The 25,910-nt window shown below is 53.5% G+C and overlaps 2 protein-coding genes across 2 annotated transcripts; both read right to left on the bottom strand.

Moving 5' to 3' along the window:
* Positions 1-1,117: 1,117 nt before the first annotated feature.
* On the bottom strand, positions 1,118-13,165 carry LOC110577375 (keratin, type II cytoskeletal 5-like). Its single transcript, XM_021686665.1, is given in 9 exon segments — positions 1,118-1,398; positions 2,651-2,685; positions 3,261-3,481; positions 3,952-4,086; positions 4,847-5,011; positions 7,228-7,323; positions 8,122-8,182; positions 10,662-10,870; positions 12,686-13,165. Coding segments are annotated over 9 exon segments (1,584 nt in total). The 3' UTR covers positions 1,118-1,216.
* A 1,685-nt stretch (positions 13,166-14,850) lies between these two features.
* On the bottom strand, positions 14,851-25,085 carry LOC110577373 (keratin, type II cytoskeletal 75-like). Its single transcript, XM_021686663.1, is given in 10 exon segments — positions 14,851-15,554; positions 17,466-17,500; positions 18,881-19,101; positions 19,244-19,369; positions 21,234-21,398; positions 22,253-22,348; positions 22,708-22,768; positions 23,736-23,950; positions 24,490-24,768; positions 24,770-25,085. Coding segments are annotated over 10 exon segments (1,656 nt in total). The 5' UTR covers positions 24,989-25,085; the 3' UTR covers positions 14,851-15,315.
* Between the last annotated feature and the right edge of the window lie 825 nt (positions 25,086-25,910).

Genomic DNA, 25,910 nt, shown 5'->3' with positions numbered 1-25,910 from the left:
TGGGGCACAGACAAAGCCGCACTGCAGACGTGTCAGAGACAGGGAGATAGAAAAAGAAAGGTCAGGAGCGGGGAGCAGGGGATATATTGCCAAACAGATGAGTGGGAGAGGAAGAAAAGAGAGAAATGAAGGAGCAAACGGGGAGGGGTGGAGAGAGGAGACACACAGGGTGGTGGCGGCGGAGGAGAACAAGGAGGGAGGGGGGAAAGAGCAAGGTAAGAAGGAAAGAGAACTTTCCAGAAAAGAGACCTGGCTACCACAGAGCAAGGAGAAAGACTCCTGAGCCTGGAGGATTGTTCTGCGGGAGGATTCTCCCAGGGCCATTCTAACACAGTCTGATTGGGCTCCTTTTCCTGGTGCCTCTGCTGCCGGCTGCCTTCCCACGCCTGGCCTGAGCCTGCCTCCCTCCCACTCAGCAGCAGGGCGGTTCTGTGGGGGACGCTAAATCTAATATTGGCTTAAATGAGGCAGATTTGAAAGGAATTCGGCTATGAACTATCATGGAATGTAGCCCCAGGCCATGGAGAACTTTTGTGTTCTTGATAAAATCATTCTATTCTAGTATGAATAAGCGACTTGGTCATATTTTGAAGGGCATTGATTTCTTATTCCAATATTCTGTTGGTGGGAGTTGTCAGGGGAAGTGGCTGGGGGCCTGGCAGGGGGCAAGACGGAAGGAAGTGAGGACACAACATGCCCGTTGGGTTGGCAGCCTTCCCTGGTTGGAGGGGGCCTGCAGGAAAGGGTCCTGTTTGCGGCGAGAGAGCCCACGCGTGGGAACTCTGGCCTAGACTACACGCAACTTCTTTGGGGGCACCAAGGTCAATCCTAAGCTCCCCCCTCCCCCATAAAGGACGGTGGGTGCCGTGGATCTGGCTCCAGTGGGAAGAGGAAGACCCTACTGCACCCCTGCTCTGGAAGCTGCTGATGGGCTAAGTCCTAGCCCAGGTCTTGGCACAGAGCAGTTGAGTGGGCGTTAGTTGGAGTGGATGCCTGGGGACCCTGGAGGGCCCTGGGATAAGGAGCAAGGGGGGGTACCTCTGTGAGGACCCGTCTGGAGGCTGAGGGATGGACAAGGTGACCTTAGAACCCACAGGCCACTCCCCACGCCTCCTACTGTTGATTTTGCCCATGGGGCATCAGCAAAGTGGCAGGCCTTAGGGCTGGGGATCGGGCAGCGCCTGAGGGGGGCGGCAGCCCAGGCGGGCGGGGCCCTTTAGCTCCTGTAACTCTTCTTGGTGGACGACGTCTTGGAGATGATGCGCATGCTGGAGCTGCTGGTAGAACTGAAGCCGGCCCCGGAGCCGTAGCCCAGGCTGCAGCTGTAGCCGCCGCCTCCGGCCAGGCAGAGGCCGCCGCCCGAGCTGTAGCCTGTGCCCCCGCTGGAGGAGACCACGGCTGTGGAGAGAAGGCACAGGGCACCGCTAGCAGGCTCCTCCGGGTCCCCGGGAGCCCCCCTCCCTGGCTCTAGGCCCAGGAGGGCTCCCTCCCACAGGGCTTCCTCAGGGAACAAGAATCTCCTGGGGCCAGGGGCCAGGGTCAGAGAGGGTGGGTATGGATCCGCCGCCCCAGAGTGAGCGTCCGTATAGTCCATGGCACTCTTCAAAGCTCTTTTCACAGCTGTGACCATGTTGATCTCAACAGACCTGAGAGGACACCATTACTAGGACCACCTCCACTTCCCAGAGGGAAAATGGAGGTGCAGAGACATCAAGGGCCAAGCCCGGGCTCACACCTGCCATGTCCGTTCCTCAGCTGCACAGGGTTCTCATACCGGATGGGGCATGAGGTCTCGTGTCCTGGGCAGGAGCGTAGGCTCCCATACTGGAAGAGGCCCGAAGGCCATCCGGGTGAACCTCCCCCAGTTGCAATCACCTCTGACACGTCACCGAAAGGCAATGGTTTATAGTACCTGCTCAAATACGTTCAGTGATGGGGAGCTCACTACCGTGGGATGCAGCTCCCCACAGCCTGTCAAACGTTTGAAGATGCCTCGTTGACCTCCCTTCTCTGTCCAGTTCTCCAGCTGAAGCATTCTTGTTCCTTTTATCAACTGGTTTCAAGCTCTCCCCCATCATGGGTTTCTGGCCTCCCTCATGTGCTCTGAGCCACGAGGGGACTAAGGAGACTCTCCTTCTCATGCCCAGGAGTCGCCGCTCCCTGAACATCCCTCACCCTGCGGGGTCATTCCTGCTCTCCCCTCTGTGAGCTGAGGCCAAGCCATGCTCGACTTGTTCCATTAATTTGCTTCAATTCTAGATATGATTCTTTCCTTTTAACCAGTTTACTAGCCTCTTGTTAGTTGTGTGAGTTTGAATCCTGCCAGAACTAGCTAAGGAATCGCGTTCAGGCTGCAGACCCATCACTCTGCGTGTTGTCCTGTCCTGTGACTGGGGTCCTCTGGGGGACAGAGTGGAGTCCTTCCTGTGGACAAGGGACCCCACCGGGACTGGCCCTGGGTGGTGAGGTCTCACCACAAGTCTCTCTTGAGTCCACAGAAAGGAAAGGCCAAAGAAGAGGGGGTCTCCACAGAGCCCTTAGGAGGGTCTTAATGACATCTCTGGCCATATCTATCACCAACTCCTTGTTAGTGATGCTAGTGCTTCTGTTTTGATGCCCACTTTTCTATTTTCCCAAGACATTTACTCACAGATGTTCAGGGGTCCGACGCCTTCCCCAGTGAGTCTGTTGCGGGGGTGGAGAGAAAGAGACATTTCATTTGCTGAGAAGTTGAAGAGCCCTGGGCTCTTGTATTTGCAGCTATCAGCACAGAGCGCTTACTGTGTGCCAGGCCTGTGCTTAGCAAGCCTTTTGTTCATCTAGCTAATATGAATCTGCGGGGGGGAATCTAGAAGAGAGACGAAATCAAAATACATAGAGAAACGGGGAGAGGGATGTGTGTTCACTAGGTGGAGAGGGACATTCAGACTGTAGGCATCTCTGGGCAAACATGGAGCCGCTGAGGCCCATCCCCAGTGTGGTCTGGGGGCTGGGCAGGAATGGCCCTGCTTATGGCCTTCCAGATAGTCATGGGTCACCTCTGCCTGACTTTGTCATCCTGACCCTCTGCCCCGGGTCTAGCAGCAACGATGGGAGAGGCTGAGACTGCAGGGCGCCTCTGGGGAGCAGCTGCATCTTAACCTTGTTTCCACCTTTGGAATTTCTATCTGGGGCCTGACATTCGGGGGCTCTTGGTGTCTGTTTGAGCCATGGTGGGAGCCATGATACTTGAGCAGCCATGGTCGGGGAAGGCCCCCCACCTGCACTCCTCGCCCTCCAGCAGCTTGCGGTAGGTGGCGATCTCGATGTCCAGGGCCAGCTTGACGTTCATGAGCTCCTGGTACTCGCGCAGCTGCCGGGCCATGTCCTGCTTGGCCTTCTGCAGAGCGTCCTCCAGCTCGGCCAGCTTGTGCTTGGCATCCTTGAGGGCCAGCTCCCCGCGCTGCTCGGCATCCGCAATGGCGTTCTGGAGCGTGGCACTCTGCCGGGGGGCAGAAAGGATTTTGTGAGGTCGCCCACAGAGAATGCAGTAAGATGTGCGTTTAAGGTTAAAAATATGGGAGAATTTCCTGAAATGCATTTCAAGCAAAGGAGGTTGGAGCTTATTATCTTTAAAAATAAGATTAATCGCTGTCCTTCTTGGATAATTTGAGGCTTAGCCATAACGGAGAAAATGATTTTGGGAGAGTCCTTTCCGATGCCGCGCTTCTCTGCATAGTTTTGCCTTGTATGCCCCCGGAGGACAGACCCTTCCCTCGAGGAGCAGCTGTTGGGCAGATCTCAGAAAGAAGGTCCCGACCCCCCTGGTGGGGCGGGAGACTGCACGGTTACATTCCTGGACGGTCACTCATCGGGGGAGGCTTCTCTCTGCAGGGGCCGAGTTGGGACCAGGCCCAGGTCTGCCGGTGGGCAGGGGCATCTATGGGATGTCTGCTGGGAGCTCAGCCTTACCTGCTTCTTCACGTTATCAATCTCGGAGCGCAGTCTCTGCATCATGCGGTTCCGTTCGGAGATCTCCATCTTGGTGGTGCGGAGGTCATCCCCATCCCCATGCTGGAGGCCAGCAGACCGCTGCAGCTCCTCGTACTGGGGGAAGGGGATGGTCAGGCCAGAGGCGAGATGGCTGTGGCTTCCCAGGGCCCAACAGGCTTCCAGGGTGCTGCTTGGAAGTGCCTCCCTTTGCCCCCACTGCTGCTTTCCATCAGATTCCATCTGCACTGTCTCTTGGCTCTGCCCCTCGCTCTCCATGCCTGCAGGCCCCACCCCACAGCTGGACCCATCCTGTGTCTGGTCTCTCATCCTTCCCCCTCCACATCAGGAATCTTATCCTCACAAGCTCAGCAGCACACAGGGTGCCTGTCAGTCTCTGATTTTTAAGCTTTTTCATATTTGTGGCTCCCCCGCTCAGAGTGTTTGCTCTCTAACCTGGAAAATCTCATTGTGTGGCCCATGTCGAGACTTTGCTCCCAGCCCCTTGGCCACCACCAGCTGCACCTCCCTTCTCTGGATCCAGGAGGCTGAGACTTGCTCTTGTTCCTACCTTCCCTTTCTGGCTCCTGCTGGCTGGTGCTGTCCAGCTGTCCCTTGTTGGCATCTATAAGGCATTGGAGATGTGTCCATCCTCCCCCTCACAGAGGATTGACCACCTCCTGCCTTCATCTGGTTGCTCCCCCAGGTCCTGATGGTGCTGCCCAAGGGGTGCTCCTGATAGAGGGTAAGCCCCAGGCTGAATTCATCCCTTTGACCCATCAGACTGGGACACCTGACAGAACAAGCTCTTACCTAATTTGCCTTTGAAATCCCAGTTCTCTAAGGTTGTTTCCTGGACTTGACCTTGACGCCTCACCTTGGTCTGGTACCGGGACTCGGCCTCAGCCTGGCTGCGGTTGGCGATGTCCTCGTACTGGGCCTTGACCTCAGAGATGATGCTGTCCAGGTCCAGCTTGCAGTTGTTGTCCATGGACAGCACCATGGACGTGTCGGAGATCTGGGCCTGAAGCTGAGCCAGCTCCTGTGAGGGGGCCCAAACGGAAGAGCTGAAGCAGGGTGTGTGTGTGTGTGTGTGTGTGTTGGGAGACAGTGTCCAGGCCCGAGAAACAGACCGTGGCACCGAGGACCTCACTTGCACTGTTGGGGTGCAGCACCTTGTATAGGCCTGAAGGGCTGGGAAGGACATTAGGGAGGTCACTGAGTTTACACTCGGGCTTGACCGTCACCTCATCTGCACGCAGGGAGAAGCCACACGGGGAACTCCAGCCGGCCTCCTCCAGAAGTCACTCCCACTGTCAAGGGAGTGCACCTTGCGGGGACCTGTCAGTGCCGGGCTGGCTCATGTTCTGAGAAAACACAGCCTTTCACACCAAATAAAGAAATCCTCTTGTGACCGAAAACTGAGTCAGAAGGAGCCAGAAAGCTCTGCTCGGTCTCAGTCCTGTTACCCAGCGTGGCTCCTCCCTGCTCCTCAGGGATGGGAAATGGAAATCAGCTCGAGACCGCAGAAAGAGCACCGGAACAAAGCATTCGAGTCTAGAATCTGCCAAGAGGGTTAGATCACTTCTCTGAGTCTCAGAGGGGCTGGTCCTAGCACTGTTTCACACGCTTTCTGCCAGGATTAAATCAATTCATGTCTACATAACACGGTTTTTGAAACAGTAAACCACAATTAATTTGTTAATGATCACTTTCCAGAATCATCTAAGGTGGCGGTTCCCAAGATGGGATCCTGAGACCAGCAGTAGCAGCATCACCTGGGAACTTGCTTGAAATGCAATATTTTGGGGCGCCTGGGTGGCTCAGTCGTTAAGCGTCTGCCTTCGGCTCAGGTCATGATCCCAGGGTCCTGGGATCAAGCCCCGCATCGGGCTCCCTGCTCGGCGGGGAGCCTGCTTCTCCCTCTCCCACTCCCCCTGCTTGTGTTCCCTCTCTAGCTGTCTCTCTCTCTGTGTCAAATAAATAAATCTTTAAAAAAAAAAAAAGAAAAGAAAAGAAATGCAACATTTTGGCTCCTACCCTAGATTCACTGAGTCAGAACTGGTGTTTTCACAAGCGGTCTAGAAGATTCTGATGCACTTTCAAATTTGAGAATCTCTGGTCCACAGCACAAATCTAGTAAAAAATATTCCTCTCCTTTGTTTGTTAATAATTGGTTCATGCATTTGCTGCTTCAAGCAATTATTATTTTGTTGTTGTTTTGCGATATGTTTTTCCCACATAGTTTTCCTGGTAGCTGACCTAACTTGGAGTGGGGGGGGGGGGGGTTGGTCTCAGTCCACATGCTTGCAATTGTCAGCATCGCAGTGAACAAGCAGAGAAAAATGATGTCTTTTTTGCCCTATGTGGGCGGCAGGGTGGTCACTGCCCCTGTCCAAAGCCATGGAGCCCATGCTCCTGCTCCCAGAACATGACCCACTTCTGTTGGGCACCAAACATACGCAGTGCACGGGCATATCACCTGTCCTTACCAGGCCTACCTGGGGGCACACAGTGCACCCTGCACCCCATCTCGACCACTCTACCTCACTTGCTCGCCTCCAGCCACCTTGACCTCCTCCTGGCATTCCTGGATCTTCAGTTCTTCCCGTTTCTCATCAGGTATCACCCACCTCCTGCCTGCCACCATTCCTTGTTTCTCTCCATCAGCCCTACTATGCCTGAAATGGTGTAGTTATTCTATCCTCCCTGTGCCACCTGTCTTCTCCACTGTAATAGAAGCTCCAAGAACTTAGGGGCTTTGTTGTGTCTGCTCAGCACTGCCCCGGCAGCCCCGAAGACAGTGTCTGGCATACGGAAGTGCACGATGATACCTGTCTTCAGGAGAGCCAGGTATTTGTGCCGGGTGCTTCTAGAAGCACCTGAGGGCTCATTAATTGCTGCTTGGTTTGTGAAATTGCATCATTCTGCAGCCTCTCTAGGAAGAGTAGCTGGTAAATTTGAGCTGGGCTGGGTGAGCCAGGATGCTCAGCTACGTCTCGGGAAAGCATGTGCAATTCGTCAACAGGCAGTTTTTTTTGTCTGACCACCAGCACATGCGTGGTCCAAGTGGTCAAGGTTGAATTTCTTGCCTGACCCCCCAGCTGCTCTAGGGAGCCTCGTTTTGTTCCTCGAGGAAAACAGCATCTGCTCCATGAATTCCAACCTGGGGACGGGGTGGGGAGCAGAGAAGAGACGAGGGGAGGAGCCGGCAGCCTGCGTACCCAGCCCAGGCCCCCGGCCCCTAACACTGCTTACCGCATCGTAGAAAGCTCTCAGGAAGTTGATTTCATCCATTAAGGCATCCACCTTGGCCTCCAGCTCCACCTTGTTCATGTAGGCAGCATCCACGTCCTGGGCACAGAACATGCTGTCACTCTGAGGCCCATCCTTGGTGGGGCAGCCAGCCCCTCTGGCTGAGAGTTAGGCTGGAGAACGTCAGCGCCCAGGGCTGAGGGCGTTTCTTTGTTCCAGGCTCTGGAGTGGCACTTGCAGGATGGCGAAGACTATGTGGGGACCAGGGCTCTCAGGGAATGCTCACCTGCTCCCCAGCTGGTGCCACATGGACAGATCTTAGGTCACCTGCATGTGGTGAGGTCAACCCCATCCTGGGCCTGTGGGCCTCAGCTGCCTCTGGGCTCTCCCAGACTCTCCCCAGGCCCTCCTCCTCACACTCTCAGCCCCTTTCTACATTGCACACACCTCTATTCCGATTCCGTTCTCCCTCCGCCAGCTGGTCTCCCCGCCCTCTGCCTGCCCCTGCTGAGCAGGAAGGCCCACCACTCCATGGAGCCGATCCCTGTCCTGCCCCTGTCCTCCTGAGCCTGACTTGATGTCCTGGAGCCTTAGCTCAGCACAGGGCCCATTTTGCTTGTTTCTCCCTGCAGGGACTCCACATGGGGAGGGGCTGGTGTCATGATTTATAGCGGGGACTCTGGAGTCCCGGATCCTGACTCACTTCTGATTTTCTGGGTAACGTTGGGTCACTTACTTAACCTGCCTGAACCTGAGTTTTCTCACTTGTAAAGTAAAACCTGCTTCAAAGATTAGCTACATGAATTAAAAGTTGCGAGGCCGCTGGTTTCAGGGTGTCACTGCCAGAAGGGACGCCTTGGGCCTGGGAGCCAGGAGGGAGCAGCTCTGTCCCCTCACCTTCTTGAGCACCACAAACTCATTCTCCGCCACTGTGAGCCTGTTGATTTCTTCTTCATACCTGCGGGAAGGATCAAGAAGGGGGTTGTAAGGTGATCATTTTGTAATATATAAAAATATGGAATCAGTATGTTGTACGCTTGAAACGAGTATCATATTGTATGCCGATCATAAAACAATACAGAAAAGTGGATGGGTGTTAGGAGCAGGGTTCTGGGAGTGAGGTCTAACAGGGGGGCTGTAGGTGGGTAGGCGGTGTGGGTCTCCAGAACAGCCATGGAGAGTGAGCTACTGGAGCATAGCTCTCCCACTACACATGTGTCCCCATCCCAAGTCAATCACACAACCACTTCTGTCCAGGTACAACTCAAGCCCCAAACAACGGTAAAGCAGAACCACCCCTCATTCCTTCTGAGGTTGTCTTTCTTGAGGCTTTGCTCTGTAGAGTGCTGATATTTCCATAAAGGGGTCAGCAGGCTTCCCTTTTTACCCCCTGGTATTGCCCTAAGCCAAACAGAAGGGAGGAACAGAGGAGTAGTCTGGCCCAAGGCAGACAGCCCCAGGCCTTGGCTGGCTCCTGCACCCTGTGGCACCCTCACGTTGCCTTGCTTAGCTGGACTGAACCACAGAGAGGGAGCAGTCCTCAAGCTAATAGGGGCCCTCCCTCCCCCACCCGCCCAGGCTTCCCATTTTTCAATTTGCCCATAGAAAGGAGCCCCCCCCCCCCCCTGCCCCCCCCCCCCGCCCAGGGGCACGTGGAGGTACCCTCTTGCTCACTGAGTTCTGGGAAGGAAGCTTCCCCTCTGCTCTAGGTAACCCATTTCCTTCCCAGCCCTCCTAAGCGTCAGTGAGCCCCACCCTCTTAGCAGCTCTGGGCAGCTGGGGTTTGGGCTTTGTCTCTTCCATCTCCCAGCTAAGTAACCTGGGGCAGGTCACTTAACCTCTCAGAGGCTCTCTCTCATCTCTGAATGGCTTGTCGTTATTTTTTTAAAACCACAAGTACTCCCCCACACTAAGTGTATGTGGGATCACCTCGCTTTTACGTTGCTTCCACTGTCCAGTAGGATCTGAGAAAAGCTCTTTCCTGCCCCTGAATGTTCAGCGCTGTGCCTTCTCCAGAGTGGATGTCGTTTTCCTTATTGCTTCCTCATGCTGCCTTTTAATGAAATCTGAACATCTTCTCTTCACCTAACTCCATGCAACTGTCCTCACCTTCTGTGTTTTCCAGCTCACAGTCCCTGCCCCTGTATGGGCCTCTTAGGGGCCCTGTCACAGGAACATCACTGTCCATTAACCAGGAGACACTCTTCAACAAATGCCCCCATAGTCCTCCCCTGTGCCTCTTTCTTTCTCCACCTTGAGCTTTAGTCTCCTCCTCCAGGAAGCCTTCTTGGACTGAAACACCGTTACTTCATGTTGCATACATGTTATAAATTATTCATCTGCACTTGTTTCTCTTGCCTGTGTCTGCATCACTACACACCTAATCATCCTATAATAAAAATAGCTAACATTTATTAACAACTTACTATATGCCAGGCACTGGACACCCTACCAAGTATTTCACATGCAAGTTTTGATATGATATTCCCAACCCCTACGAGGCGGGCACTATTAATATTCCCTTTAACAGGCAAAGGAACTAGGGTTCAGAGAGTCAGAGGTCATTCAGTTAGTGTAGTTGAGCCAAGATTCTAAATCCACTGACGTTAGATTCTATAGTGCTGTCCAAGAGAACTTCCTATGATGATGGAAATGCTCTATCTGCATCCACTCTGGGGACCCATTATCCACATGTGGCAAATGAGCACTTGAAGTGTGGCTAGTGTGACTGAGAAGCTAAAATTTAAGTTTTATTTAACTGTAATTAATTTAAATTTAAACAGCCACAGGTGGGTGGTGGCTACCACTTAAACTCAACTCAGACCTGAATTCTCATTACATTATACAACTATAACCAAAACTCCTCATCAAGTCACTTATTTTGTTTGGACCAAGAGCATTAGAAATAAATTAAAACAATAAAAATAAGAAGCTGCTTGAATCCATAGGCACGAGCATGCCATCATGTTTAGTGGGCTCTGTGTGTGTGTGTGTGTGTGTGTGTGTGTGTGTGTGGTTCCATGGAGAAGGCAGCAAATCTGTCTCCTTTTGCTTTGTTCCCGGCCTTGGCCAGGGTTGGGGTGTGTGCGCACGTGGTGTAAGTTAGCAATGGGGCTGAGTTGAACAAATGTGAGAGAGTCTATGGGTTTCATTCTTAACTCATGAGTTGCCTCCTGCACAACACTGGCTAAGTCAGTGTCTGCAGAGTTTATACGGTGGTCGTGCAAACCCCGCTCTTTGTGCCCGTGCCGGTCATCACCATCTCCAGCCCCACCCCTCCCCAAAGCCTCAACATTCTTGGCCACAGGGCCCCAGTTCTTTTTCTGATTCCGCCTCAATGCCCTGAGGGTGCGTCCTACTGCCTCACTGGACTGGACTCTTGCAGAGAGCGGGGCCTCCCCAGGACCCTCGGGGCATCCAGCTGAGCGTCTACTCACTTGTTCTTGAAGTCTTCCACCACGTCCTGCATGTTCTTCAACTCCGTCTCCAACTGCATCTGCTCGCCACCCAGGCAGTCCAGCTGCCGCCTCAGGCTGCTGATGTAGGCTTCAAACATGGGCTCGATGTTGGCCCTGGTGGCTTTATGCTCCTGCAGGAGGCTCCATTTGGTCTCCAGGACCTTATTCTGCTGCTCCAGGAACCGCACCTGCCCCGGCCAGAGGGGAGAGACTGTGAGGGCTGCCCTGTAGCAGCCTCCCGGAGAGCTCTGCGACATAGGGCTCCCCAACAGTGCAGGAAGGCCCTCCAGGAGCTTGGAGTCCAGGTGGCAGGCTCCTCCTCATCCTCACCCTGGAAGGATCCTGCAACGTAGCTAGCCACCCAAATGTGGGTGCAATGGGCCTGGGAGACAGGCGGTGGCTTGGTGTGGAGGTGGGAGAAGTAAGGAGGACCAGGACCAGAAGGGCTGGAAACCGTCTGCATCCACCAAACCACACTGATGTGCGGTAGCTGAAGGAAATCACTCCACCATCACCTTACTGGGCGGGATTTCGATTCCCATTAAATGGGCAGGAAGTTCCTGGCAGAAAATTTAGTCTGTCCATTTTCTTTCCTATGTGATTTCTCTAGATCTAGAATCTGAACTCAGTTGCCCATGCAGTCCAGGAACGCCGAAATGGGTCACTCTAAAGTCACGTTGGGGGACCTGGGCACAATGCCAGCCATGTCGCCGGCCAGCCGTGTGGCTTGGGCAAGCCCCTTCTGCTCTCTTAGGTCCCCTGTGGCCTTGTGCTTCTAGTCTGGTTTGCTTGAATTGCACTCATCTATCTGCTCCTCCGTCTGGGAGGCAGCCTTGGGAATATGTGAAACCTTTCTCCTTACACAAAGTCCTTCCTTTGGGAGTCCATGGAGTGACACACAGCCTCAGAATGAAGGAACAAAGGAGCCTCCAAAATCTTGGAGATGGCAGTGTGCCTCCAGAGGGCCTTTAACGAATGCCCCTCTTGCCCTTCCCACCTTTCTTCTCTGTTGTCAGAAGGAGGGCAATCCTGACCCCAAGTCCCTCGCTATCACATCCCCTTTTCCCCACATCCCCCTCCAGAGTAACCAAGCAAAGGAGGGCCTGCCTGTTCCCCCCCAGAGCCAGTCTGCTGGAAACCTCACATCTGTTGGTGCAAATACAAGGCCAAGTGGGGTGACACGGGTGATTAAATGGAAGAACCCCTGGCTCAACAGTCCCTGGGGTTAGATTGGTGCATTGGAAGATTTGGGACCCTAGGATGAGGCATTCCATAGCCTGTTAGACCTGCAGAGTCACCTTAGAGTCTGTCTGTCCAACCCAACCGAGGCCCAAGAAGTTAGGGGATGTTCTCCTAGCACTAGAGTCTGGGTGGGAAGAGTCCAGCACTCTTCCATCCAGGTCCCATATATGGAGCCTGAACAAGCCAGGTCCTTGAACTGGTTCTTCCCAGACAAAGCAACCAGCTCAGGTGTGAACCACTGGTAGAACAAAATAGAATAGCTTCTTTCCCCGGACCTGGGGAAATCCTTAGGAGTACAGGCCTTCCTGCAGGGCGCACTCAGGGCTGATGTCACAGCTCAGCTCTCGCCAGAAGAAAAGTGGGAAAGCTGGCCCCTCGCCAACCACTCAGCTTCCCCACCATACCCAAGTCACCAGGAAGGTCACCGCAGGAGGACTTGTCCCTATTAACTGCAGGGAAAGGTGACCCCAGCATGATCCCTTTTTGCTGTCTAACTTTAAGCCCAGTACACATTCCCTATCCACCAAAAGAGCAATGGCCTTTCAGTAGGTCAGATAGCTCTGGAGTGTGGAGATGAACATTTTTCTGCTCCCACCTCAACAAGGTGGGAAACTGCTTCCTTCTTTGCTGGGTCAGCAGTCTTCCCAGCCCCCAGGATCGCAGGTCCTGGGCAAGTCCCACTTGACCTCAGAAAAGCACAGAAAGCAGAGATACCCCGGGTACCTGCTGCTTTCCTGGTGGGGACCCCACTTGCCTCTCACCTTGTCAATGAAGGAGGCAAACTTGTTGTTGAGGGTCTTGATCTGCTCCTTTTCCTTCTTTCGCACCCACTGGAGGGAGGGATCAATCTCCAGGTGGAGGGGAGTCAGGAGGCTTTGGTTGACAGTGACCTCCTGCATGCCCCCAGAGCCAGACATCATCCCGCCTCCAAATCTGTACCCCCTGAAGGCTCCCCCGGCTCTGTAGCCCATGCCTCCGAGACCCAGCCCATAGCTGGCGCCCCCACCGCCAGCCCGGCTGCAGCGATAGCCTCCACTGATGGAGATTCTCTTGTTACCCCCAAAGCTGTGGAGGCTCCTGGTCCCGAAGCTACCCCCAAAGCTGCCCCCAAAGCTCTTCTCGCCCTGGGACACAGAGACAGAGCTGAAGCTAGGCTGGCAGCCTGGGAGGAGGCTGGCCGAAGAAGCGCTGAAGTTCCGAGTGCCTCCTGACTTGATGGTGACAGAAGATCATTGGGTCATGGTGGGAGCCGGTGCCAGTTAAAGGAGGGGCGCAAGTGTCAAAGGGATGAGGAGCCTTCCAAGTCTAGCTGTCCCAGACTCTCCTTGACTTTTATCCCTTCCAAGAACTGGGCTTGGCCGGAGAAGATGAGAGACCACTCTGTTGAGTTCATCTCAATGGCATGTCTGGCCAGCGCCCGTCTTTCTGCCCCCCTAATCGTCACGGGGAACACCCTACCCAGGGCAGGACCAGGCCTGGGGATTCGGGCCCGGGGCAGGCCTGGGTCCCGAGCCCCCCACCCGCCCAGGTTCTCAGGCTCACAAGGCAGGCACTCCCACTGTTTCTCAACTATTCCTCTCTTTGGATTCCCAGGTCTTGGACTCTGAACCCAAGCACTGGATCATGCCCTTCCTGTCGCTGGGAAAAGAAGAGAAACCCCATTTACTGAGGACTCAGTCTGTGCCAGACCATGTGGCAGGTCAGTTGCAAGCATTATGTCATTCGATTCTCATAATAACTTTGTGAGGGTGAGGATGAGAGTAATAGTTGCCAACGTTTATTGAGCAGCTACAATAAGCATGGCTGCTTTACACCAGTCTTCACATTTAGTCTTCACGCAACACCACGGGGTAGCTATTACTATTCTTGTTTTGCTCATGAAGCTATTGAGGCATAGAGTCGTTGTGAGACTTGGCCGCAGTCACATGGCTAGTGAGTACTGGGCTGACATTAGGGCGCAGTGGTCTGACCACAGGATCTTTGCACCTGACGTTGGTTGGAGGAGAGGTGGCTTGTCTGAGGGGGGCAGACTCAGGATTTCTCTCCAAATTCCTATCCCCTCTACTCCTCTCATCCCTGGGGACCAGGAACATTTAAAGATTACCCTCGGTATCATTTCTCTCCTTCCTGCCATCCCTCCCAACCCTTCCTGACTTTAGCCCCCGGTTTTACACTCATCTTCTCTCGGTTCATGGCTTCTCCCCTCCTGCCACCTAGCTTCCTGCACAGCGTCCTGGTTTGTTGTGGTTCAGATTCCTGGTTCTTGGCTCCCACCAGTTCCAAGCATGGTCCTGAGCCCTGAGCCCACTTCCTCAAAGTCCACATGGGCGGTCCCCACTCCGGGTGATGCCAGGCTCAGACCTTATGGGAGGGGTTCCGGAGACTGTGAGCTCAGGAATGCGGGAGCTTCCTGGATGCCTCACTGCCACCAGCAATTATGGGTCTCAGTGGCTCTGCTTGGTGAAAGCATTGCCCCCAGGGCTGACTTTTAACTCCTCTCCTGGCCTGTTATTTCTCTGCTCAGGTCTGCAAGTTTGAAGCTGTCAGGGAACAATCAGCCCCCTTGCCAGAGGAGGGCTGGGCCGCCCACCCTACGTCGGTGTCTTCAGAAAACAGTTAGGGTTTGGGAGGGGATGGTATCGGCCCTGAATGACATACAGAGTCGGGAGGACGGACAGAGCTGCCCAGGGGCTTGGGCTTCTCAAAGAACACATCCCAACAAAAGGCAGGATGAAGTGGGTAGAAACACCAGGATGGAGTCTGGCTGGCAGTCTGCCCCCCTTCATCCCTCCCATCTCCCCAGCCCAGCATTCTTCATTCTGGAAGCAGGGAAGATCTGACGTACTCTGGGCACTCTTTGTGGCTCGGAGAGGAGGAGGATCATTCTGTGCTGCATCACCACGCGAACAGAGGGCTGGACACCAAACACATTACACATGCATTTAATAGATGCATCCCAGGGAGGGAAGAGAGAGAGCCCGCACTCCCAGCAGGCAGCTTATGAGCACCGTGAGATGGGGGGGCTGCCAACCTGGCATTGAGACGGCCTGGAAAACACCCACTTCCCATCTCTGCATCCAGAAGGTGGGGAGGAAGAAGGAGGAGCTAAAGGGAGGGTCTCCACAAGATAAGCCCAATGTGAATCTTGAAAGAGGGTGGGCATCGGCACAGAGAGGGTGGGAGAGCACTCTGGGGACTGTCAGGAGGGCGGAGGCTGGCTTAAGCTGGGGAATGGGGTTTAGCCAGGACGCCAGGCTTCCTTCCCGGCAGCACACGTGGGCCAGGGGAGAAGAAGGAGAAGGACCCAGGTATCCTGTCTGCGAGTGTAGACAGGCCAGGTCAGCAAGCGGGCAGGCTTCAGGGCAAGGGTCGGGGAGCGGGCTGGCTGCACTTAATGCCTGTAGCTCTTCCGGCTGGAGGATGTGGTGGAGACAAACTTGACACCGGAGCCACTGCCCCCGAGGCCCCGGCTGCTACTGGCGCTGAAGCCGGAGCTGCCCAGGCCCACACCCAGGCTGTGCCCAGCACTGGTGGTGAAGGAGTAGCCGCTGCCCCCGCCGAGACCAAGGCTTCCGCCTCCAATGCTGCTTCCACCGCCGTAGCCACTGGAAACGGTGGAGGTGACCACAGCTGCCGGAAGACAGGACACAGGGTCAGAACCCAGGGCACCTGCAGTGTCAGGGCCTGCGCCCCGAAGTCCGTGGGGTGGAGATGGGTTGTCTGGTCAGGCAGCTGTTTGCATCCTTCCAGCTTCCCCACCTACTCAGTGAGAGCTCTAGCCTATGCTCAGAGCCTGGTTTTCCCTGGGCCGTAATGCCGGGCACGCTCCCCGTCTGGAATGGCTTCCTGCCTCCTCTCTGCCACTGGGCGCCTCGCTTTTCCTTCCAGAACTTAATGGAGACTTCTGGCCTCCAGGAAGCGGTTCTGGTCCACGTGCCTTTCCCTTTGACCCCATCACACTCCCTGCCACTCTGTCCCCATCTCCCTCTGTGGACCTGGCTCTGGTGTCTCTCTTTCTTCGGGGGGGGGGGGCACATATGCACTTCCCTCGGTGTCCCCAGCCTCTGCACCCTGAATCCCAGAGTGGGGCTGGAGTAATCTTGCTAGACCAAGTGACAGATGACCTATTGGCCAGCCAACTCTGCTCCCATTCTCCCCCTCCACACCTGCTCTTTTCCTAACTTTTATAACCACCCATCACCTTCAACATCCAGTACCCTACACTGGGCTCTTCAGAAGGGAAACTGAAATAGAAATGGACTGTTACAGAATGAATTGTGTCCTCCAAAAAAATATGTTGAAGTCCTCACCTCTAATACCTGCGAATGCAACCTTATTTGGCAATGGGATCTTGTAGATGGAATCCAGTTAAGATAAAATCATTAGGGAGGGCCCTACCCAATAGGACTCGTGTCCTTATAAGAAGAGGAAAGGCATCCACATGAAGACAGACACATAGGGAAAGGGCCATGTGATCACAGAGCCAGAGATTGGCAGGATGCAGGGCAGGGAGCACCAAGAGCTCTCCAGAAGTGTGAGACAGTTCACTTCTCTGGTTTGAAGCCCCCCAGTTTGTGGTACTGCGATGTGGCAGCCCTAGATAACAAACACGGACTTTCAGGCGCTTTCAAGAGAAAGGGAACTTCACAGGTTATGGCAGCTGTCCCCAAAACTAGCTCTGAGGGTCTTGGGGGCCGCTAGACAGGGATATCAGCGAAGGAGGACAGCTGGGTAGTTCAGAGGGCTCTGCCTTCTAGAATCATCAGTTAGTATAATCATCAGTTTTGTGAATCTTGCATCAAGAAAACCAAACTCACTTGTAGGATGCAAGCTGTAAAAGTCATCCCTGTCGGCCTCACGACGCCAGCAGTGAGCTCTGAGAGTGACTTCTGCCCTTAGCAGCACGGGGCTGCGCCAGCTTGCTAACGCCTCTCCTGTTCCCGAGCAGCTACACCCACCTGCCCTTATGTGCTCTCTCTGCCTTGAAAAACCCGGGTAACCTTCTGCTGTTATACTCTGCAGAGTAAAACAGAGCGGCAGGGCTTCTCCCCACACTGTTCAGGAAGGGGTGGCCTTCCTGGCCATGCCCTTGGGCCCAGCGTGGAGCCTCCCTCCAAAGACTGAGAGCACACCAGGGTTTTATAAATCCTGTCCGCAGTGAATGCTCATGTCTGAACTAGACTCGCACCCCTGCGAGAAAGGTGTGGGATCCCGGGGCGGGGGGAGGTGGGCGGAAACTGTGGGTCTTCTAAACGCATGCAGAAAGGTCACAGCAAACTCCTCTCAGCCCCTCTGTGGTGCTCTGTCCCTTGCAAAGAGGTAAGAATTGGGACATTAAAGACTCTCTCCTAAAAAAAAAAAAAAAAAAGACTCCTACTGTGGCTCTCCTTTTAACGAATTCGAGACCTCAAACCTCAAAATGAACCCTATCCGTGAGGTCCCCTCCGATGCCTCATGCGTGCCCTCCGCCCTCCCACACAATGCCACCTCCCCTGCCCCAACCACATGCACACCAACTGACACAGAGGATGTCATACTCACAGATGTTAACTGGAGAAACGCCCTCTCCGCTCAGCCTGATGGGGGGGGGGGGAGGGGGCAGAAGGAACGTTATTATTATGTCCAGCAGCTCGTGGGCATTTGAAATCACATTTTTGCAATTAAGCACATTAAAAAACCCTTTATTATTTTTATTGCAGCAGTAGTGGAGGTTGAAATTATTTAAATACTAGTAGTATTAAAAATAATAATCTAATGAATGACATAATGCGGAGTTTGAGGTTCCTAGGAGGAAAACCTGTAATCTCAGAAATACATTTTTTTGGTTCAAACTAGGTAGACTCCTGGAGAAAATTAAAGCTAATCGTACACTAGGGTCAGTTGAGAAGGGAGGGCTCCTTTAAGGAACAAGAAGATTTCTCTTTCAACAATGGACTGTTGTCATGCATGGGGCAGTGCTGGGGTGATTAGAGGTGTGGAGAGGAGTCTGAGTCATAAACATAACAATAACAATAATCAACCTGTTATTGTAGCAAGAGGAGTAATTTTGCTTTCGCATGCGAGGACAGAACTGGCCTTCGTTCATAAACACAGACTTAGAACGTGAAAAAGGACTACATACCTGTTACCTACATTAGGCCACTTAATTCTCTCCATGACCCCGTTAAGTAGGTTTGATGGATGGGGAAACTGAAGCTCAGAGGGGTTAATTAACTTGCCCATGATCACAAAGCAAGATTTGAAGCCAGACTCCTTTGGCTCCAAAGCCCGTATCTTTGGCCACTAAACTGAACGATCGCTGGCATTTTTCAAACACTTGTGTATCGTGCATTGTTCTAAGAACTTCATGTGTATTCCCTTATTTTAACCCTCTTAATAACATATGGGATAGAAAGCATGGTATGTATCTTCATTTCACAGGTGAGGAACAGAAAGGTAAAGTAATTTGCCCTCGGTCACATAGCTGGTAATCGGCATAACACAAAACTCCTACTGAGCTTCGGGGATCAGATGATTTGGCCTCTTTATTCCATCATAGAAGAATTTGAGGACCAGAGAAAGGATACTGACTTTCCTGAGGTTACGTAGTTAGTTAGTTTGTAGGCCTGTCTGCCCAAAACCTGGGACAGTTTATTCTCAGCCCAGAGCCTTTCATACCATATATCCAGACCTGCCACATAACCCAATTGCTGACAGAATTTGATTACTTAGGACCTGATCAGATCCTAGATTTCTATGGGGTACGAAAAGCAGTTGTACTTCAAATAAGGGCATTTGATAATGATTTACTGGCCCCCCAAAAATTGCACCTGTTGTTTTTGTTTTTTTCCCTCATAGCCCAGTTCTATTTTTGCTCCCCTTTCCAGGAGAGGAGGGGGCCACAGCAACCTGAGACCTTAGGAATGCTTGCTTAGCTGCAATGGATAATTGCATCTGTCCCCCCAATCTGTCCCCACCTGCACTCCTCGCCCTCCAGCAGCTTGCGGTAGGTGGCGATCTCCACATCCAGGGCCAGCTTGACATTCATGAGCTCCTGGTACTCGCGAAGCAGCCGGGCCATGTCCTGCTTGGCCTTCTGCAGGGCCTCCTCCAGGTCCACTAGCTTGGCCCGTGCATCCTTGAGGGCCAGCTCTCCACGTTGTTCTGCGTCAGCGATGGCCGTTTGCAGACTGGAACACTATAAAAAAAAGAGGAAGCCACGAGCCTTACTGACAGCCCCTGGAGGTGCAGCGTGTCTTGGGCAGGAGTCCTGGAAGCATGGTGGAATGACCCGGGAGAAATGAGTGTGCAAGGAGCTCTTGGCCCTGCCAAAACTCTACCTGCTTCTTGACACTGTCGATCTCGGCTCTCAGCCTCTGGATCACCCGGTTCATCTCAGAGATCTCTTGCTTGGTGTTTCGGAGATCATCCCCGTGCCGGCCGGCTGTGACCTGCAGCTCCTCGTACTGATGAAATTAGAGCAGTCAGTCCCCTCATCAAACGCCTGGGCTGCGTACTCTGCGTGTGCACAGCCTGGCCCACACATTCACTGATGATTCACACACTCCCTCGCTCATTCATTTGGGTGGTATTTCTTAGGCACATCTACTTGCCAGGCACATGCTAGGCTCCGGGAGTATCACAGAGAGCATCATCAGACCCCTGCTTACAGTTTATTGGGGAAGATAGATGTTAATGAAATATTATTGAATTTATAGTTCCAAACTGGGATGAGTGCCCCTTAGGAAATGAATGGGTAGTGTAGCAAAGGAATCTGACCAGATATGGAGTTGTGGGGTGGGGGTTGGGGAAGCCCTTCCAGAGATAGAGGTGCTCGAGCTGCGTGCTGAAGGATGGGAAGGAGTGACCTAAGTGATAGGCTGGGGAGAGAACATTCCAGACAGGGGAGACAGCCTGTGTGAAGACCCTGGGGCAGGAAGGAGCCTGGTGAGCTCTAGGAGTGACAAGGTGACTTGGTCAGTGTCCTTTAGGGATTCCGGTCATGGGGCATACATCCAGACCCACGTGACCATGAATTTTGGTAGCCCTCCAGACCTCAGTGTTGGGGGAGCAGGGGAGAGGTGCAGGGAATCGGTGTTAGATGGAGCCAGGCTGAAGGGGTCACAGTTCTGAAGACTTTGTAACAAAATCCCCCATCTGAGGGAGCTCTCTGCCCCGTGGTGCACATCCAGGATGTACTCATTTAGGAGAAACAAACACCCCTGTCTCCTGCCCACACCTTTCCCAGGGAAGAAGAGCCCCTGACCAAGTGAAGATCTGGCTGGCTTTGAAAGTGCTGAGTGGCCCAGCTCCTCCATTTCTAGATACACATGGTTTAAGGGAACAAGAGGCCCTGCCTACAAAAGGAATGGTTCACTGTAAATTTCAACCACTGTAAATTTCAACTTAGGCGCATCTCACCTCCACTTACCATCTGCCTCTGCCTCTGCCTCTGCAGGGGGCGTGCCTCTGCATTGTGCACCCCTGGCCCCTGACATCCTCTTCCTTCCTACCGTGTTGCAGTGGTAGGGACCAAGGCAGTGGACATAGCAGGGCGAAGGATGGAAGCCACATGCAGGTGAGCAGCTAGCCCTGAGAGGGGTCTGCCCTGGGTAGGGAGCTGATCTCATGGATTGGACTATCCAGTCTACTACACCCTCCAACGCCAAACCTTCTTCTGGCCATCTGTGACTTTGGACAGTAGCTCTCCATTGTCATCCCAACCCCCCTCTTCTTGATATAGAGTCTTTTGCTTGGCAAAGTGCTCATTTCTGCCTTCCAGCCCCCACAGGACTGCTTGTTCAGCCTTAAATACCTCCCCCATCCTTGGCAATCTATTGTCCCTGGATGCTTCCAAATGGAAGGAAGACTCACCTCTTCTTGGAAGCTTTTTATTAACACGGTCCTTTCCCTTCCACGACCCCTCCATTTACTTCCTGGTCTCTCAGACCAAAAATAAACAGTTTATTTATTTACAAATCTGTAACCCTGCTTGACACATAGGTGTTGAATAAATAAGCCATCTAGAAATAGCTGTATGACTAGTCCTCCATTGTTATGGAGTCTCACCCAGGCCCAACCAGATCATAAGTGATATGGGGACGAGGGCTGTCCTGAGCACCCAACATTGCTTGATCACATGTTAGTGTGTATGGTTGGGTTTCTACACCCAGTTCAAGTTGATTTTTCATAGCACCAGACACTTTGGCCATGTTGAAAGAGACAGAAATGCTCATGTATTCCTGATGCCTGTGGTTAAGAGTTAAATGATTATTCGGGGCTTCAGATAACACTGGTCTTGGAACCTATCATAGAGGTGTCCACGCTCACCTTGGTCTGGTACCAGGACTCGGCCTCGGCCCGGCTGCGGTTGGCGATGTCCTCATACTGGGCCTTGACCTCGGCGATGATGCTGTCCAGGTCCAGGCTGCGGTTGTTGTCCATGGACAACACCACGGACGTGTCACTGACATGGCTCTGCATCTGGGACAGCTCCTGTGGAACCAGAAAACTCAGCGTCACCAAGGCATAAAAAGAAAGGTTCTTGAAATCATGCGACTGACTACCTGTCTAGGTCATCCCTAGCAGGGACTCTTCCAGCCCTTCTCTGGGCACTCGAAGCCATTTAGGGACTCCCATGCTGAGCCCTGAGAAGTTTCTGGGTCACAGATCAGTGCGATGGGTGTGTGTCTCCCAGTATAGCTTCTCAAGACCCCCACCTGTGTGTTTTCCCTGAGTATGAAGAGTGGATCAATGTTCTCTGGTCCAAATTATATTGAGTTGACTAGGACATATGTTGATTCATATGCCAGCATAAAAGGTTCCTTCAGGATACAGTGAGTTTGGGGACCCTGCTTCTCCCTGTACAGTGTGACTTCATCACTCTCTACTTCTCTCTCCCCTTCAAAGACCCAGGTCTCTGCCTTCACAGTGGCAGTGCCCAGAATGAGGCATCTTCAGAGGGCAAGGAGCACCCTGACCAACGAGCTGAGGGGCAACTTGCCTTTTCTGAGCTTTTCTGGAAGGGGAGAGGGAGAGGTGTGTCTCGTTTCCTTGAGAATGCTACCCAAGGCCCTGGGATTCGAGAATCAGCACTCCCTGCTTGCTGTGCTGTGGGGCAGCAGGTGGGGGGGGGGGGGGGGGGGCGGGGAGCCTCAGAGCAGGAGTAGGGTTTACTGTGGCAAGATGTCAAGGAGTTCTCCCAGGTGCCCGTGACCACCCAAGCCCCAGCTTTGAGCCTCTGGGGCAAGATGCTGGATGGAGGCCCCATGTAGATGACATTCTCTGCAGCATCCTTTTCTTTCCAGGCTCCAGACCTAGGAGGGACAAAAACATTTGCAGGCTCTTACGGCCTCAAAGACCATCCGGAAGAAGTTGATCTCATCAGTCAGAGAGTTGACCTTGGCCTCCAGTTCCACCTTGTTCATGTAGGCCGAATCCACATCCTAGAACAACAGCACAGGATGCTCCTCTGAGACCCCAGCCCCAAGCAGTGAGTCCAGAAAAAGTTGGACAGACTGACTCCTCCCTGGCCCTTCCAGGTTAGATTTTAGCAAACTCTGAGTCTGGGGCTTGGGGTTGGGGTGGGTGATTACAGAGAACTGGGGGCTTGAGTCCCCTGAGCTAACAGAAACCCTAGCAGGGTCAGGGGTCCATAAATACAGAGGGAGCATTTTGGCAGATTTGAGCTCTCCAGATACCCTCAAGGGTTATGTGCCATTTCTTGGGAGTCCCAAGGGTCGAGTCACTGCATACTCCAAGATTCAGTTTCGAATCTTCTCCTTTGAGAGACATTTCCACCCACCTTCTTCAGGGCCACAAACTCATTCTCGGCAGTGGTGCGCTTGTTAATTTCATCTTCGTACCTGTAAGCACAGAGGAGAGGGGGCGTGCTGTTGAGCAAGCATGCAGCTGAACTCTTCCCTGGCTGAGGAGCATTTCTGGTGTAGCAAGAGTTAAGAGACCTCAGATCCTTTCTAGCTCTTCCACGGACCTGTGCGTGACTTGGGGTGATTCACTTAACCTCTATTTCTCCCTCTATAAAAGGGGAATCATTTCTTCTGCCAGAAGTTTTTTTTTTTCTTCTTCTTCTTCTTCCTCTTCCTCTTGTAAGACTAGAAGGTGAGCATGGAACTTATGGGAATAGCAATAGGTACTTATGACTCCATCTTATTAGAGATGCACAATTGCAATCTTTCACAAATGTTGCTGCCTCAAGTGGCTGCTGGAACTGTGGGGCCAATTTTGCTTGTTCAGGAAGGAAATGGTTCCTAGTAGATTTTGATGTATTTTCACTGAAACTCAGAGCAGCTGTGTGTATGATCAGCATGCTTTTAGTAAATAAGAGCAGCTCTAACTCAGAAACCAAGGGTAAAGCAGCTATGGGATTGGGGAGAGGGGACTATCCCTTTTTGTTGGATACCTCACCTACTGCAGCCTGGATGATGGCCAAATTTTGCCTCCCCCAGGAGGATTGCCTCGCTTACACTGGGAATGTACCAGCTCAATAATAGGGACCGTGCCAGCAGAGTAAAAGAATATTCTGGCTGTGAAACGGTATTATGCTTTCCAGAGTAGCCATGTTATTTTAGATGATGCAGACATCCCTTTGCGGTCGTGTGGACAGATTAGACTAGGCTCCTTGTTAATAGTGATGCGTGAGATGAGAGTCCCTTTGTTACCCTACACCATGCTATCTTCAGATCATGGGATGATGACTTCAAGTTCCAAACCTCCCTGCTGCCACTGGTATTTGCTGCTTTGCACTTCGCTGGTCCTTATAAAAAGGAGTCCTGGGACGATTGTGTGACCAGAAGCCCGTCTTCCCCTTACCTAACTTTGAAATCTTCCACGACGTCCTGCATGTTCCTCAACTCAGCGTCCAGCCTGCCCCTCTCTGTGGTGACGCTGTCCAGCTGCCGGCGGAGGTCATTGATATAGGTGTCAAAGAAAGGCTCCAGGTTCTGCCTCACCGTCTTGGAGCCCTGCTCCTGAAGGAGCTCCCACTTGGTCTCTAAGACCTTGTTCTGCTGCTCCAGGAACCTCACCTGGTGGGAGGGAGAACGAAATCTTGAGATATTGGGGGGCAGAGACAGACACTCCAACTAATGAGGGAGAGAAGAAAAATCCACCTTTCACCTGATAACCATCTGTCAGCTATATAATTGACAACTCCAAATCAGAATGAGAAAGCCCTCGACGCTACCTCACCATTCTCTGAGGCTTCCCTAGAACTGGTGTGGTGGGCTTGGAGGTGTCTAGGGGGAGACTCTACTCTTGGGTTGAGTGTCTTGACAACACCTGCTCTGGGTGAGGCTAGTTTGCTCAGTGGAAACTCCTCCTGTGGAGAACAACTTCATTCTTCCCTCTGTGTTGGCTGAACCAACCGCGTGTCTCGCAGGGAGGATGAGGGAAATTTCCACAAGGTCCTATGGGGCCATCTGGCCCCACTTGCGAGGTACTTGTTGAGTGGATGCGTTTTTCCACAGGGAGGCCGTTGCATTACTGCTCCCTGTCCATGCAGGGGGCCTCTCCAAGAGTTCCTGCCACCTGACCCCAATGGCGCACATGCAGCCCCCCGGCTCACCTTGTCGATGAATGAGGCAAACTTGTTGTTGAGGGTCTTGATCTGCTCCCGCTCCTCTTTCCGCACTCGCTGGATGGTGGGGTCGATTTGCAGGTTGAGGGGAGTCAGGAGACTCTGGTTGACAGTGACCTCTTGGATGCCTCCAGGGGGGCACACAGGGAAGCCCGAGGCCCCGTAGCCTCCTCCGCCTGTGCCCCCATAGCCAAATCCACTGCTGACCCTGAACCCGCTGCTGGCCCTGCCACCAAAGCCACTTCGGAAGCTGCCGCCGCACCCCCCCGATGGAGACCCGCCTGGTGCCCCCCAGGTTGTAGAGGCTGCGGCTCCCGAAGCCCGCCCCAGCGCTGCTCATCCTGCCCAGCCCCGCACCGCCTCCTGTGGAGCGGGCCACGGAGACGGAGCTGAAGCGGGAGCGGCCGGCCGCTGGGGTGGTGGCCGAGGCCGTGCTGAAGCTCCTGCGGCTGCCAGTCTGGAAAGTGATGCTGGACTGCCTGGACATGGTGGCTGAGCGAGGCCGGCGAGGAGAGCTCCTGACACGGGCGCGTGCACCGGGGGATGGAGAAGACGGGGCACCTGGGGAGCCCTGGGCCGCCTTGGCTTTTATGGGCCTGCGGGAGGGGCCGAGGGAGGCCTCTGATGGCATCCCCCAGGCATTCGCCAGCCCTGAGCTCATGCTCAGCGCCCCTCCGAGACAGTGTCAAGGCCACTGGTTGGTTCCCTGGCATCCCTCCCCCACGTGGAAACTCCTTTCCAGTCGCAACTTGATCAGCAGACGAATGAGAAGCACGCTAATTGCTTTCAGTCATGTCCTAATCATGCATCTCCTAATGGGCTCTAAAAACACTGCCTTGTTTCTAAACCGCTTTCTTAGGCCTGGGACCCACTCCCTCCTGCACAAACATCGTGTGTCAAAACAAGTGCCCACGATTCCCTGTTTCTCAGGCCTTCCTCTTCCCCGGCTGTGCTTCCTGCTCCTGAGCTTTTTCTCAGCAAGTGCCCGCTGTGTCCCCTGCCCCAAGCTGTCCTTCCAAGTCCTAAAAATCCCGCTCCACATTCATCTTTCTCAGGACACCACCCAGTTTTGATTGCCCCTTTGTTTTCCTCAAAGCTTCCTTCTCTATCGTGTAGGTCACACCTGATTTCCTGGAACAGGAGGGCGTGCGCGCACACACACACGCGCATACGCACACGTACGTCCTGTCTGCTCCACTATGGGACTCTCGGGACCAGCCCCTCTGTCTGCTGCGGAGGGAAGTTGTGAGTGCGGGAGGATGGGTTTGAGTCCCAGCCCCACCACTTACTAGTCGTGAGACCCTCCACCAGTCGCGAACCTTCCCCCAGCCTCAGTTTGGGTGTCTGTAAAGTGGGGTTTGTGATGAGGATTCATGTGGGAAAACAACTGTTGCAATGCCTAGGACACG

Source organism: Neomonachus schauinslandi, chromosome 5 (assembly GCF_002201575.2).
Source record: "Neomonachus schauinslandi chromosome 5, ASM220157v2, whole genome shotgun sequence".
Lineage (NCBI taxonomy): Eukaryota > Metazoa > Chordata > Mammalia > Carnivora > Phocidae > Neomonachus > Neomonachus schauinslandi.
Note: the sequence above shows the minus strand (reverse complement) of the source record. Positions and strands in the feature narration are given on the sequence as shown.